Source organism: Dendrobium catenatum, unplaced genomic scaffold (assembly GCF_001605985.2).
Source record: "Dendrobium catenatum unplaced genomic scaffold, ASM160598v2 fragScaff_scaffold_360, whole genome shotgun sequence".
In the NCBI taxonomy this organism is placed as follows: domain Eukaryota; kingdom Viridiplantae; phylum Streptophyta; class Magnoliopsida; order Asparagales; family Orchidaceae; genus Dendrobium; species Dendrobium catenatum.
Genome location: NW_021318822.1, coordinates 500,406 through 516,032, shown reverse-complemented (window position 1 = coordinate 516,032; position 15,627 = coordinate 500,406). Strand labels below are relative to the sequence as shown.

Genomic DNA, 15,627 nt, shown 5'->3' with positions numbered 1-15,627 from the left:
CAGTAAATATGCACAAAATATTCAATAAGTACGCACAAAAATATGTTGTGCATACGCATAATATGTAGTAAATACGTACAAAATATGCAGTAAGTACGCAGTAATTGCTACCATGTTGTAAAAAAATTGGACAAAGATGAATGCATCAAAGAAAACTTAAAGGGATTTGATCTTTACCGATAAGTTGAAGCCTACATTTCCTAAATTTATCTTTGCCCTGGGTGCACTTCTTTGAACTATTCTGCTTCCTCGACGACTTCATACTTGTTTTAGGCCCCCGCATCCTCTAAGATTATCATCTGGTCGTAAGAAAATAACGTCCTCCTCCAGATAAATCTTCATTTTCACCGGCATTTTTTTATGTTCTTACTTTCTCAATTTGCCTCTAAATTTTTGCTAAACCTTATATAATGTGGAGCTTTGCGGCTGAAATCTCAAAAAAAAAAAAAAAAAAAAAAAGCGACAACCCTAATTTGAAATGTATTCGGATTTTCAATGAGGATGGAGGGGTTTACATGTTGAAGCCACGTCTGAATTCCACTAAGCAATCCACGTCGGCAATTGCCACATAGGCTATCCACGTGTCACAATTTTATTGCCATCCGAATGGAAAGCAACCTCCAGATTTCGCACCAAATAATTCCTTTGCTCAGAGAGGATCTGACAACCAATTTATTAAAAACACTATTATATAAGCCTTAATATTTATTAAAATATAATTATTTTTTTTATTATTTGAAACATTTAGGTCAATTAAGGCTTCATTTGAGAAAAAGAAAGATTCTGTGCGGTCACCGAACAGCCTGCAGAGGCAAATCAGAGTGCGCTATGTAACTTTTTTCTATGGTGTACCGCAATGTACTGGGTGAAATGGTGTGCTCTTATTTGACTCCGGATAGTTCGGTGATCACACAAAATAATTTTATCTCATTTGAGATAGTTTTTTTGATATTTTCTTAAGCAGTTTTCTAGTACAAAAATTTTCTAAATTAAAACTTTTTATATTAAAAAGCCATTTTAGAAATCAGCAAAAAGCCAAAAACTGTCTCAAATGAAATTTAAGTCAAATTCACACACACATTATATATGTAAGATTCAAACCTAAGACATCTTAATTAATAATCAAAACTCCTAACTAAAATATCAAAATGAGTTATTTTTAAAAGATAGTTATGAAAAGATTTTTCTTAATTTAGCAGCTTGTCCAGTTATCATGTCAAGATGAAATTTTAAATCAATGCACACTCTTTGGAATCTATTTACATCGAAATTTGTATCTAATAAGATAAATATGTTGACTCTTATAAATAAAATTTTGTTGTCAGAGATGTATATTTAAAAAAAGGCTACATAATTTTGCAGGACAAGTATATAAAGCGAAGGTCGCCTGACTCCTTGGAGTCCAGCCAACATGGCTCATTCCAAACCGGCTGGACCGGTTCAACTCAGCTTCCTTCTCTTCTTCCTGATGGCAACGGTGGAGATGCATCGAGGCAGCAGCTCATCTTCCGAAAGGACGGTGGAAATGCGAGGGAGGAAAGTGCTGGAGAACGATCTGGTCATTAGCCCCCCCATGGGGTAAGCATTGAGCTCTTCTCATCTAGGTCCGGTTCAATATTTGAGCCCACTGGTTCGACTTATGTTGGTGAAAGGCTGAAACTTTGGCTTGTTGGTGCGTATCAGATGGAACAGCTGGAATCATTTCAAGTGCGACATCACAGAAAAGCTTATTATGGAAACGGGTAATTTGATGAGCCTTTTAAGAAGCTTTTATAGGAGTAGTTTGATTTTGAAATGTTGCCGAACTCATTTCGATCTGTTGGTTTCGATCTGTTGGTTGCGAGTTTTAATAATTAATGAAGAGGTCTTAAATTGGAAGCTTAGGTGGCCTCCCAAAAAGAAATTTTAAACTGTTGAGCTCAATAGAAATGAGGCGCAGATTAAGTTAATCTGAACCACCCATTTTTTTACTCAAATCTTGATCGATCTAAACAAATGAGCCCAATATTAACAGGCCCGAGAAGAATTGAATGACTTCGAACAGTTCTTTAAGATAAAATTATATTATTCGTGATCAGATTGTTAAATATTTATTCGCATAAAATTTTATTATTTAAAATTTATTTACTCTCATGAAATTTTATTTATTATTTTTTTTAAGTTTCAATATTTACTAGCATTAAATTTAAAACTTCAAATAATAACAAAAATAAGACCAGTCACTCTCAATGTAATTTTGTTTCTCCTGTCTCATGGGTTTCTTTTGGTGCTTCATAATTTTTTGAAAGTACAATAGTTTTTTACTTTACTCTGTATTCAACTTCTTTTTTGTAACTTCATTTTGATAAATGAATGGGCTCTGATAAAAAATAAAAAGATCTCGTTGTGTTCTTCATCTATTACACTGCTGATCCAAACTCCATTGTTGCACGCTCTGGAGGTCTATCGTCACCTTTGCATGTCATCGATTCCATTGCCAACTTCGCATGGAAGCCCCCTTACCCTAGCCTTAGAACGTATTTTTACACTGCATTTGATTATAAAATGGAGAATTTTATTTCTATTTTTTATATGATCTTGAGGAGGTAAATTGAATGATGAAGATTGCATTATTTGTTCTGATTTAGTGTTTTGTTTTGCAGCTGATGCTATGGTGTCTACTGGGCTTGCATCATTGGGTTACCAGTACATAAATTTAGGTCTGATTTTTTGTTTTCTTATATTAATTTTATATTTGTTATTCCTTTTTTATTGGGCTTATTATTATTATTATTATTTTCAGATGATTGCTGGGGAGCATTTAATAGGGATTCCAGGGTAAGATAATGACAAAGTTACATACCGAGTTTAGTAACATTAGTAACGTGATTAATATTATTTTAAAAACTTAAATGTTATTTTAATTTGGATATCATGCTATGTTTATTTATTATTAATTTTTTTTTCCTGAAAGTGACCTATTTAATTTTTTTATGCTATTTTTATTTCTGATTCAATTAGCATAAACTAAATAGTTGTTGCGTCTTGAAATATTCACGGCGGTAGAGAAGTATAAAGTTTAACATCTTAGCATTTTACGAAGATCAAGCACACACGCAGATAAAAAGAGAGAGCGTAGCATTCATATGAGACACCAGAGTTTTTACATGAAAATCCCAGAAAATAGGGAAAACCATGGGGTCTGGCCCAGTTTGAATGAATCCATTATTATTTGCAATTGATTACAAATGACACCCTTTTTAGGGGAAGGCCTTCGCTTGAGGTAATAAATATACATCATATAAAATGAATTACATGATGGGACTTGAAAGAATCACTATTGATATATTTATTTGGTCGGCAGAACAATAGTCGGCGGCCGACGAAGGTCGGAAAGACCAACGTAGAATTTTCAGGCGGCTTTCCGACAGTTTTCCGATGGCTTATTTCCCACGAAATTTTCCAGCGGATTTTTCAGTTTTCCGGTAGAATTTTAAAAAATTAATTAAATTGATTAAAGTTTTAACTATTTAAATGATTTTAAAAAAATGATTAATTATTTTATTAATTTAAGTATAAAGATTTAAATTAAAATTTATTATTGTAATTTTAATTTATTTTTAATTAGTATTTCTATTTTTTAATTAAATTTGTTAGTATATTTAATTTTATTAAATAACCAACGTTGTGAAAACCGGACCGGACAACAAACTGGAAGAGGGAGAGGTTCACTGTTCGACCGGTGTAACCGGGGTCAAACCGGATGACGTAATAAATAATAATATTATTAAAAATTAATAAAATAAAAATCATATAATATAAGTATATAATATTTAATAATATATTATAAAATTTTAAAATATATAATAAATATTATATAATAAAATATCGTTTAAGAATAATTTATTCAGAATAATACTTAATATATATCTAAATTATATATAAATAAAATTATGATCATAATATACAATGATAGAATAATAAAATATATGATATTTAGATATTATAAAGTTAAAAATATATTAAACAAAATATAATATAAATTACAAAAATAATCAAAAAATTAAAATAATTATTAATGTTATTAATATATTCAAAGATAATATTTAATATAATATATAAATTTAATATTAGATTTTAAATATATTACGCAAATTTATATAGATATTATTCAAATTTTATAATAATATATATTAGCAAATTTTTTTATATATATATTACTAGCCCAATTCACATCTAACACTATCATTGCTATTTTTTTAGTCCCACATCATAGGAGAGTTTGAGGATGTTCCTTTAACGTACCATTAATAAAGTAAGAAGTGCACATCTTTTTACAAAACAACTATGTGCTTTATTTAAAGATAACTTGCATGTATTATGGTGATATTAATCATCAATCTAATAAATAATATTAAAAAGTTTTAAAATTTTAATTAAGCTAAAAATATTTTTAAAAATTTTTAATTAAACAAAATAATTTTTTATAAATTGGTCGGTTTCTGTCCAAATCGAACGGTTCAACGGTTCACTGGTTGAATCACTGGTCCTATCCGATTTGATGCAGAGTCGGTTGTGGAGCTTGATCGGACTGGGCCACCAGACCGATTCACGGTTGAATCGGCCGGTCCGGTCCCGATTTTTCAAACACATTGTAAACAGATGATTTTCTATCAAAATTATTTTAAATATAAGAATTAACATTAAAAATGCATTACTGTTCAGAAATTTGGTTAGGGGTGTGAAATTTTCCCCTACCCACCCAGGTTCAAAACACAGGGCCTGCGTGGGAGCAAGCTGCCGGGCGGACGCACAAGGAGCTGGCGCGAGCCCGGATGGCGGGCGTACACGGGCCTGTCGGGCTGGCGTGGGCTTACAGGGTGCGGGATCAGGTTGGCGCGCGCCTGGATGTGGCGAGCTTACTGGGCTGTGCAGATTGAAGGATTATTGGGCCTGGATGGCGGGCTTGCCGGGCTACCACCACGAGGCCAAGCGGGCTTGTCGGGCTGTCGCCAGGAGGCCAAGATGGTAGCCGAAATTAATTTTTTGATTATTTATTTTTTAATTTTCTCGGAGATGGTCTGGTGGAACTCTGGCATCAGGCAATGGTTTTGCAGAACTCAGGCATTAGTTGATGGCTCGGTGGCATCTAGCATCCAATCGGCGGTTTAGTGGAAGTTCGGCAGAACTCCGACATGGCCGGTGGTCTGACAGAACTTTGGGTGGTGATCGAGTAGGAGCGAGGAAGCAAGAGCGATCTACGATCTGTCTCTAAATTCCTTGCTTGGGGTCCCCCTTTTTATGAGAAGTAGGGATTTTATTTATAGATTTTCTAGAGTGGAATGGTTTGTAAATAGGCGGAAGATCAAGGGCAGTTTGGGAGCGGCTTGGATGGTTGGACGATTTTGAATCTCTCTAAATTCCTTGCTTGGGGTCCCCCTTTTTATGAGAAGTAGGGATTTTATTTATAGATTTTCTAGAGTGGAATGGTTTGTAAATAGGTGGAAGATCAAGGGTAGTTTGGGAGTGGTTTGGATGGATGGACGATGTTGAATCCCTTGATCGTCGGTCATTTATTGGGCATTTAAATGTTTTAATGATATCAGAATTTTGCAATCTTGAGCTTATTGGATTTGGCTTGTTGAGCCGCTCGATTCGACTATAAGCATGTCACATTTTAAAACTGTTTGATAATACAAATTGTAGTTTGAACCTTCCAATAGTTCTTCGGGTCTTTGATTTGGACCCATTTGGACTAGGATTGACTCGAATTTGGGATCGTTCTGTTCGTATTTTTGAGACATTCAGTTTGACTATAAGTTTGCTTCCATTAAAGTTTGGATGGTCCCAATTTTAATTTTTAAAGTTTCCAACTTGATTTTGCCTCGAGATTTTTGCCCGATCAAGATATTTTTTTTGATGATGTATCAGTGGCCCCACTAAATTTGGACATCAAAGCTTGTTGAGCCCAAAAATATATATTGCAACTTTCAAGAAATTTTTGACATGATTTCAATTTCAAAAAGAATCTGGTCTTGGGCATAGAGGTCCTGAATAGCTTTAAAAGTTTTAAAATTGAGTCCGGAATGACAAAAATTTGTCCCAGTGACTCAAAAAAAGTTCGATTTTGCCTTCCAAAGCCAAAAATTTGGTTCAAAAATGTTTTGGGATAGACTAGTTGCCGCCGGCTGTAGCCTCCGTCACTGCATAACCACTGCATCTCCCCCACCCGCCCTCGTGCCTGTGCAAGCTCGCTCCCGTGCACCTATTTGAGCTGCTTGTTGCTACCTTGCACCTACCTGCACTTCTCGTGGCATGGCTGACGTGGCTTCGGGTCTAGTGCCAAACGTAGTGGTTGGTTGCGATTATTCAATGATTTGGCTAACCGCCAACTTTTTTTTTTTCTTTTCATAACATCCATGACTCCCGTCCTCCACTATAAATACCCCCTCCTGGGGTATAGAAATTTACACCTCCCCACCTTTTCCTCTTCTCCTTAGGCTGAGTCCTTCCCATAGTCCTGTTAAGGCGATATCCTCTATCCAGGTCTAGGGCCCCTCACTGAGTAAGAGTCTCCTCCTCCTTTCCTTATTTCTTCACTTCTTCTCCTAAGGATGAGGCCTTCCCCTGATCTTGTTCAGTGGGTATCCCCTATCTAGGTCTAGAGCCCCTCACTAAGTTGGAGTCTTCTCCTCATTTCCTCTTTTATTCCCTTCTTCTCCTCAGGCCGTGGCCTTCCCTTGGTCCTATTCAGATGGTATCCCCTGTCTAGGTCTAGAGCCCCTTATTGAGTAGGAGTCTCCTCCTATCCTTTTTTATTCCCTTCTTCTCCCCTTCAGTCCTCTTAATATAAGGGAGGCATTCCCCTATTTTTAGATAAGCAGTATCCCTTATCTAACTACAAGGCCCCTCCCTATATAGAGGTCATGACGTGGGATTGCCCTTCTTTGAGAGATCCCTCGACCAAGAGAGATTCATAATCAGTTAACAATGGAGGTCAAAAAGATCGTTGTAAATATATGGAGGTCGGAAAGGGCTGTAATTAGGCAACAAAGGTCGAGAGGATCATTATCTAGTGATAGGTGGAAGTTCGGTGTAGGGTAGAAATCTAGTGACGGGAGGAAGTCCGGCATCGAGTAGAAATTCGGTGATGGGAGGAAGTACGATGTGGGGTAAGAATTTAGCAATAAGTGGAAGTCCAATGTCGGATAGAAATTTGATGATGGGAGGAAGTCTAGCGATAGGCAGAAGTCCGATTTCGGGTAGAAATTTGGCAACGAGAGGAAGTCTGGTGTCAGATAGAAATCTGACAACAAGAGGAAGTCTGATTGTGATTGGTAGTGGTCGACAGTCAGGTGAAGAGCTAAAAGGGAGAGTGTGCTAGCAATAGTAGTTGAGCAAGGGGCCACTAATATCTGATATAAAGAAGGGATGATGATGGTCAGAATCAAGTCATACTTTCTTGGAAGCAGTCTGCATTCACACTAATACGTGCGGATATCATGCATCCCTGATGGGATGGGTCAAAGTAGTGTACCCTGTCAATAGTCTAGCAACACACCAACATTGTTAATTGAGTGGAAGCCTGATGATAATCAGGTTATAACTTTTCTAGAAAGAGGAATTTATAATAAATGTATCAATGTGCAGTAGAGAAGAGGTCACTTGAATCTAGCTGGGATATTTGACCATTCTTAAGTTGTTTATTAGAGCGTTGTTTGATGATGTTAACCTATATTGAAGAGGTCAAGAGAATCCACCAAGGATGTATGACCTATCCAATGTTGTATGTTAGAGCATTGATTGATGATGTTAACCAATATGGAAAAGGTCAATAGAATCCATTAAGGATGTAATACCTATCCGAGGTTGTATATCAGAGCACTTTTGATGTGTTAACCTATATGGAATCATTATGACACTTAAATACTAAACGAACACTCTATTATCGTAGGAATCAGTATGGGTCATCTGATGGAGCACTACAATTTTACCCTAGATCTTCTTCATACAACAACATCATCATTATCATCAAGCCTTTATCCCACTATGGGGGGTTGGATACATAAATCCTTTTTCTCCATTATGTCTGATTAAGAGTCAAATTCTCATTTAGACCTAATAAAGAAAGTTTATTTCTAATATTTTCTAACCAAATCTTTTTAGGTCTACCTCTACCATTCTTAACATAGGTTAAATCTAATACATCTACTCTCCAAACCGGGTCATCGGAAGGCCGTCATTTTATGTGACCAAACATCTAAGGCGACTCTCTCTAATCTTATCTGCCATTGGAGCTACTCCAACCTTTTAACCTATATGCTCATTTTGTATCTTGTCTCTAAGAGTAAAGTCACTCATCCACCTAAGCATCCTCATCTTTGCATCACTTAACTTAATATTATATTTTGCTTTTAAAGACCAACATTCTACGGCATAAAGCATATGGAATTTTCACTTAAGTTTGTGTGGCACTTTTCTATCACACAACAAGCCCGATGCATTCCTCCACTTCATCTATCCAACTTGAATTATACTAATAATATCCCCATCTATTTCACCATTACTCTAAATAATAGGCTCAATATATCTAAAACGTGTACTCTTATTAATTACTTGACCACTCAAAGTCACAAACCTCTCACTAGATCTATTACTACTAAGAGTATACTCTATGTATTCAATTTTAGATATACTCAAATGAAAACCTTTAGACTCTAAGGTTAACCTACATAATTCAAGATTACCTTTAACTCCCTCTTTTGCCTTATCATGAAAAAGAATATTGTTAGCAAAAAGCATACACTTGGATCTTCTTCAAATTTAATTTTAAAAAATCAATGTTATATTCAAGCTTCTATATCCGCGCTAGGCGCGCACGCATGCTACGCCCAGACAGCAAATGGTTGGTTGACCAGTTTGGACTCCAAGCTACATCCGGGCCTAATTTTTGGCTTATACAATCTAATTCAAATGTTTTTTTTTTCAATCCTCAGTACCATTTTTTACATTCTATTGCATGTGTTCAAACACAAGGTGATTTGACCAAGTATTTTCCTACTTTGGTTGGATTACATCATGGATCAGCCTTAAGTCCATATCTTTTTGCTTTAGTCGTGGATGTTCTCACTATACATTTGCAAGAGGATGTACCTTGGTGTATGCTTTTTACTGATGATATTCTTCTTGTTGATAAGACTAGAGAGGGAGTTAAAGGTAAACTTGAATTATGGAGGTCACCTTTAGAGTCTAAAGGTTTTCACTTGAGTTGATCTAAAACTAAATATATAAAGTGTAATTTTAGTAGCAATAGACCTAGTGAGGGGATTGTGACTTTGGGCGATCAAGTCATTAATATGAGTACACGTTTTAGATATCTTGGATCTACTGTTTAGAGTGATGGTGATAGAGATGGGGATATTATCAGCAAAATTCAAGTTGGATGGTTGAAGTGGAGGAATGCATCGGGCTTATTGTGCGATAGAAACGTCCCCCTCAAACTTAAGTGAAAATTCTATAAAATGGTGGATGCGTGGCTTGACCCTTAGAGATAGGATATAAAATGAGCATATACGTGAAATGGTTGGAGTAGTTCTAGTGGAAGATAATATTAGAGAGAATCGCCTTAAATGGTTTGGTCACATTAAATAGAGGCCTTCTAATGACCCGGTTAGGAAAGTTAAGGTATTAGATTTGACTTATGTTAAGAAAGGTAGAGGTAGACCTAAAAAGTCTTGGTTAGAAAATATTAGAAATGATCTATTTTTATTAGATTTAAATGAGAATTTAACTTTTAACCGGACACAATGATGAAAAAGGATTCATGTTGCCGACCCCATGTAGTGGGACAAAGGCTTAATGTTGTTGTTGTTGCTGTAGACTATATTTTAGCACTTTCAGAGCCCAACAAAGCCTCTACAGTTAATTTTGAGTAAATATAAAAGTTATGGATCAAAACTCTCTAACATTTCTCTCTCTGATCAATGCCCCAACTTCAAGAAATGCTAAAGTTATGATCCAAGTCATTTTATTTGATTCATGGCCCTAAAGGAAGGCCCGCATTAACGTCTAGGGAGCAGTCATGCCTCATAATTTATGCAAAATTATAACTTCACATCAATAAAATTTCAAATGGATTTGACACATATTTTTGGAATCTACGAGCTTCGACATAAAAAAATATGACAGCAACTAATACATCACCAAAAATTGCCTTGATCAAGCACGAATCTTGCGGCATATTTAAGTTGGAAGTTTTCAAAATTAAATTTGGGATCATCCAAACTCCATTTCAGCAAATGTATAATCAAATTGAACATTCAATGAAATGAATCTAGCGACACCCAAATCAGTCCAATCTGGGCTAAAAATAGTATAAATGAAGGGCATGAATAATATATAGAAGCTTCAAAATATTAATTTGTTGACCAGATGATATGCAAATATAGCATGCTTATAATTGTATCAATCAACTCAATGAGATGAATCCAATGAGCTCAATATCAATTAATTATAATATCATTAAGGTACTTAAATGTTAAATGAATGCTCTATTATCAAGGGAATAAATATGGGTTATACGATAGAGCACTTCAAATTTACCCTTGATCTTCTTCATATTTATGAAACATGCCACTCTCAAAATCTATGAAAAGACCCTCTCTCCTTGCATGAGTGGGATGAGAGAGGCTTAAACTATGGGCTAAAGATCAAGAGAACTATAAGGCTTAAAGAGTCTTAGAGATCCACCCAGACACCATCACAGGAAAAACCTCACTGGTTGACCACTATTCCTAGACCTCTGCTTGGCCATCACCATAAAACCTCAATCAATTTGTCATTTTTGGGTCTTCTCCCAAGCCCCATTTCCCCGCCAACTAAGGTCCTTTCGATCTTCCTCACCAACCGACTATGATCCCTTCGATTATCTTTGCATGAATAAAGACCTTATGACATTTGTTAGTTGTCAACTACAAGCACTCTAACTACAATCTATTGACTAAATTTCTTTGACCTCAATGGCCCGACTATTTTTGTTCTGGCCTTCATCACCCATCGACTATAGTCCTTAGACCACCGTAACTTGACTATGGACCCTTTGACCTTCGTCTCACAATCCCTTGGAACTTTGTCACCTAACTATAGCCTATTTTATCTCCATCATCTAACTACGATCCCTTTGACCACCAATACCTGACAATGGTTCCTTTGATTTCCATCACCTGACTACAATCCCTCTAATATCCATCTTCCACCTACTATTGTCCTCACACACCATCACCTAACAACTTTGCTCTCTATAATATTTGTCACCCACTAACTATGGTCCTTCCGAACACCATCACCCGACAACAGCCCTTCAACCTCAGTTGCCTTACAATGATCCCTTCAATCATAATCACCTAACTACGATCCCTCCAAACCATGTTGCCTACTAACTACAATCCTTCTAACCACCATCGCCTGATTATAGTCCCTTCAACTTCAATTTCTCATCTAAGATTCTCCAGCCTCAGTTACCCATCAACTATGATCCTTTTAATCACTCTCTCCTGCCAATGGTTCCTTTAAACTCCATCACTCATTGACTATGGTCCCTTAGACCTCCGTCACCTGATAATAGTCCCTCTAACCTCTTTCTTTCAACTACGACTCTTCCGACCTCTATCTCTTGGCTAGAGTCCTACTGATCAAATGAATATGCTTTACATGATGTATATTTATATGTTGTGCCAACACCTTCCACATATGAAGGGCATCATTTGTAATCAACAAAATCACAAGTGGAATCATTTTAAATGGGCCAGTCCTCGCGGTTTTTCTCCTTTCAAGTTTTTTCACATAAAAAATTTGATGTCTCTTATGATTGTTGCACTCCCCTCTTTCATCTTTGTGGGTGCTATATTTTCATACGAAAATAAGATGCCAAACTCTATATCTCTCTACCTTCATGAATATTCTGGCACGCAATAACTATCAAGCCATATAGTAGGTATATTAAGCTATTAAAATCACATTATTCTTCTAATGCCCACTCTTACATCCCTATCTTTGGAGATGTCTATCAACCTTGAAATCTAAAACTTAAAGGTAAATAGTTTCTCTTCATCAATCAAGTGGAGGAAATCAATGGCACATGAATCCATAGGCTTATGCCTCTTCTATTATGGACCTATAAATTTTTCAGTCAAATACCTTTTATTTGTATACCTCTTTCTCTTATAATCTAATAACTTTTCCTTACTCATACATAATAGTAAAATATGGCCCTACATCTCCTATATTCTCCATCTCCTTATCTATACATAAAATAGTAAGATATTTGTCCCCAATCTCTTCCACCTCTAATTCTTGCTCCATCTTCTTCTCCTTATGTATCGCATCCCCAATCTCAAATGAATTAATGGCTGAGTTAATAACAAGTATCCCATCACTATCCTTCTTCTCCTTATCCTTCTCCTTTTTATGCTCCGTCTCCTTCTTATATATAATTTTTTAATAATATTTATTAGAGTAACCAATTTTTTCTCCAACATCTATTGATTATTCTCTAAATATTCTAATCAGCCTCATCCCTTAGGGTCATGACCCCATCTCAGATTTGAAATCAATAAAAACCATATTATGAGCTTACAAATCCCAACAGAACTCAAAACCACCAAAGCTTTTAGTGAAAGAACTTGAAAATTAATATGTATATTCATCTTAGTCTTTCAATATAATCATTGATCATACACTAATAATATAATTCAATATGACCAGTAAAAGTGAAAATAGAAACCATTACACTGAAACCCATAAACCTTCAAAATATATACAATGAAAAATAATGTTATCATCTATAAACAATATTGTTTGTTGTATTTGTTGCATGCAAATCTATAAATTAATATATAAGTCATGAATGCTTTTATCACAACATCAATACTATAATCTCATGTAGAGGTTGCATTGATGTATTAAATTGATAGTGTACTCTTATGTGATGTTTCATATATGCAAATTAACGTAGATGCTAATATCATATGAATTTATTTAACAAGGCATGATATCTAACTTTAATGTCATATTTATATTTTTTCTTATGTCATTCATGAGTTTTGTCAATTATTTTTATATCATTAAATCATCATTATTAACTCATCATTACACATTATTATAGGTATCTTTCAATAATCTATAACAAGTAGTCACTCTCTGCCGATCAACGAAATCTATATATATGTTACCAAGATTATACTACAAACCATCTTAAAATAAAAGCCCATCAGCCTACTCTCCCATATAAGGTGTTAACATTTTAAGAGTCAACCTGTATTAATTATAGTTTTGACAGTCAACATTCCTTGCTTACGTGCAAATGTGACATGTACTAGTAGTATCATTTTGTATATAGGATGCAATAAGTCATGAAATACAAAAAAATCTATAAAAGATGCATTAATATTTATTTTCTAAAAGGCTTGTGAGTTAATCTATCTTACTATTTAATTCATCAATGTACTAGTAGTATCATTTTCTATAAAAGATGCATTAAAAGATGCATTATTTCTAATTCACAAAATTTTCATATTCTCAAATAAAATTCATTTTAAGGCATTTTAGGTTATTACAAAACAACTACCTGTAAAGAATAATTTCTAAAAGGCTTGTGAGTTAATCTATCTTAATATTTAATGATATAAATAAATAATTAAAATATAATAGTTTATATATAACTTACATTTTTATTCACCAATAAGTGCAAAATGTATTTTTTTATATGAGCTCCTAGTTACTCTTCTAGTTCACCCCATTGATTAGAGCAAAATCAACTAACTTTGAATATTATGTTCTTCCATCTAATGTAAAAATAATTTAGTATCCCACGTTCTCATTGTCAACCATTATTAATAATAATTTATAAATCAAGGTCTTGAAGAACTATGGTTAAGGAGATTTAAAGAATTTACTAAAGGCTAACACGTAGTCTTCACCATGAGATCATTTACTCTCTTAGCTTTATATGTGACTCAAGCAGTATAATATCTCTTTATAGATATAATTAGAGTGAAAATCTACATGCATTAAAAAAAAATAACTCAAATAATTCAATACCATAAGAGATAAAGAAGATATGATAATATGATTCAAATAATGTTAGTACCATAATAAAATAATATTTTAATAAAGTTCAAACATTGCTCTTGAAAGTTCGTTAGGGATGTTAGGCCCCTTATAAACTGGCCCAAGGCTAATTAAGAGAAAGGTGAATTGGTATGATAAAATAAATCATTCGATCAAAAACACAAACCACGATTCACCATAGAGAAAACACAATGCGAAAATCAAATGCGGAAATAATAAAGGAAAGAATACATCAGATTTATAGTGGTTCTCAAACCTTGACCTACGTCCACTCCTCAGAGGCACCCTCTGAGTATTGCCCTAAACTAAGTGTCTCTCCTTTAGCCCTGTGGGCTCCAAAAATTTGGCCCCGGCCTCCCCGCCGCTTTTCTTTTATTCGGCGAGGGAGTTTTAACTGATAGGTTCCGGGGTAAATTTTGGAAGGCAGATGGGTTTGTAGTTAAGACACTACACAGAGATTTCGCCCTCATTTGTTGAGGACTTTATGATCTGAGTTCTGGTTTCCTATAGGCGCAAGCCCCTATAGTTAATTACCCCTCCCAATCACGAGAGAGAACTTTCGATTAAGGCTAGTCGTCAATCAGATACGTATAAAGAATACGTGTTATCTGGCATATAGTAGCAGCATAGGGTTTGGAAATTGGAAATTGGGTTTGGATTTGGGTATTTGGAAGTTTGGATATTTGAAAAGATTTAATATTTAAGATAGAAATTTCACCATCCTTTACTTAAAGCGGATGGTGGGGGAATTAATGGATGATGGGCCCGATCAAGATCCCATGGTTCCATCGTCCCGGGCCATCGTGGTCCCTAGTCTACTTAGTCAGAGGAGGTAGTCGACCCAACCTGACAGAAGGATCCTTATCGGCAGCCATGGGTTGCTTCGTCCAAGGGAACCTTGTAGACCGGGGTTGATGTTTGTCTAAGGGGACAAATTTGAATCCACCTTAGCTAACAGAGGGCTTTGTGCCCTATCGATCATATCCTATTGATTCATATCTCAAGGATTTAACGCCATTAAGGAGCGTATTGGCTCTGGCCATAACCGCTATCTGTGGTGCCATTTGGCGGCAAAACCACTCGGTTCAGAGGGACCCGGGTCATAACCGTTTACCTGCAATGCCATTTGGCGGCGAAACTGCCGGTTAGAGGACACGTACCACGCCCTTACTGGCAAGAGATTGTTTGAGAATGGATCCTAGTGATATTTTCGACTAGGCATTTGGCTCTTTGCGAGCTAGAGTAAATTTTAATTTGTCCACCTCGACAAACTGTTGCGGAGGGTGGACGGATTTTGCTTTAAGTGGTTAATGGGTTGAATTTCAAATTTAAATATTTTTAGGATTTTGTGGAGTTTTTTTTTTTTTGGATTTTTCTGGAATTTTGGGTGGAGCTTGGAAGATATTTGGAATGGACTTTTGGGAGACAATTGAAAATATTTGAGAACCCCTCCGGTTGAGATCTGCAATCAACACGGCCATCATCGGGATGTTCGGGGTCATTTCTCTTTTGTTGATTGAA

General features: G+C 35.5%; 1 protein-coding gene across 1 annotated transcript in view; it reads left to right on the top strand.

The window, feature by feature from the left end:
- Positions 1–1,411: 1,411 nt before the first annotated feature.
- Positions 1,412–15,627, top strand: part of LOC110108280 (alpha-galactosidase-like) — a 24,224-nt gene continuing 10,008 nt past the window's right edge. Inside the window, exons 1-4 of the mRNA XM_020838855.2 lie at positions 1,412–1,578; positions 1,684–1,742; positions 2,643–2,699; positions 2,783–2,817. Coding sequence (XP_020694514.2) covers positions 1,412–1,578; positions 1,684–1,742; positions 2,643–2,699; positions 2,783–2,817 — 318 coding nt within the window. The remainder of the gene's footprint in view (positions 1,579–1,683; positions 1,743–2,642; positions 2,700–2,782; positions 2,818–15,627) is intronic.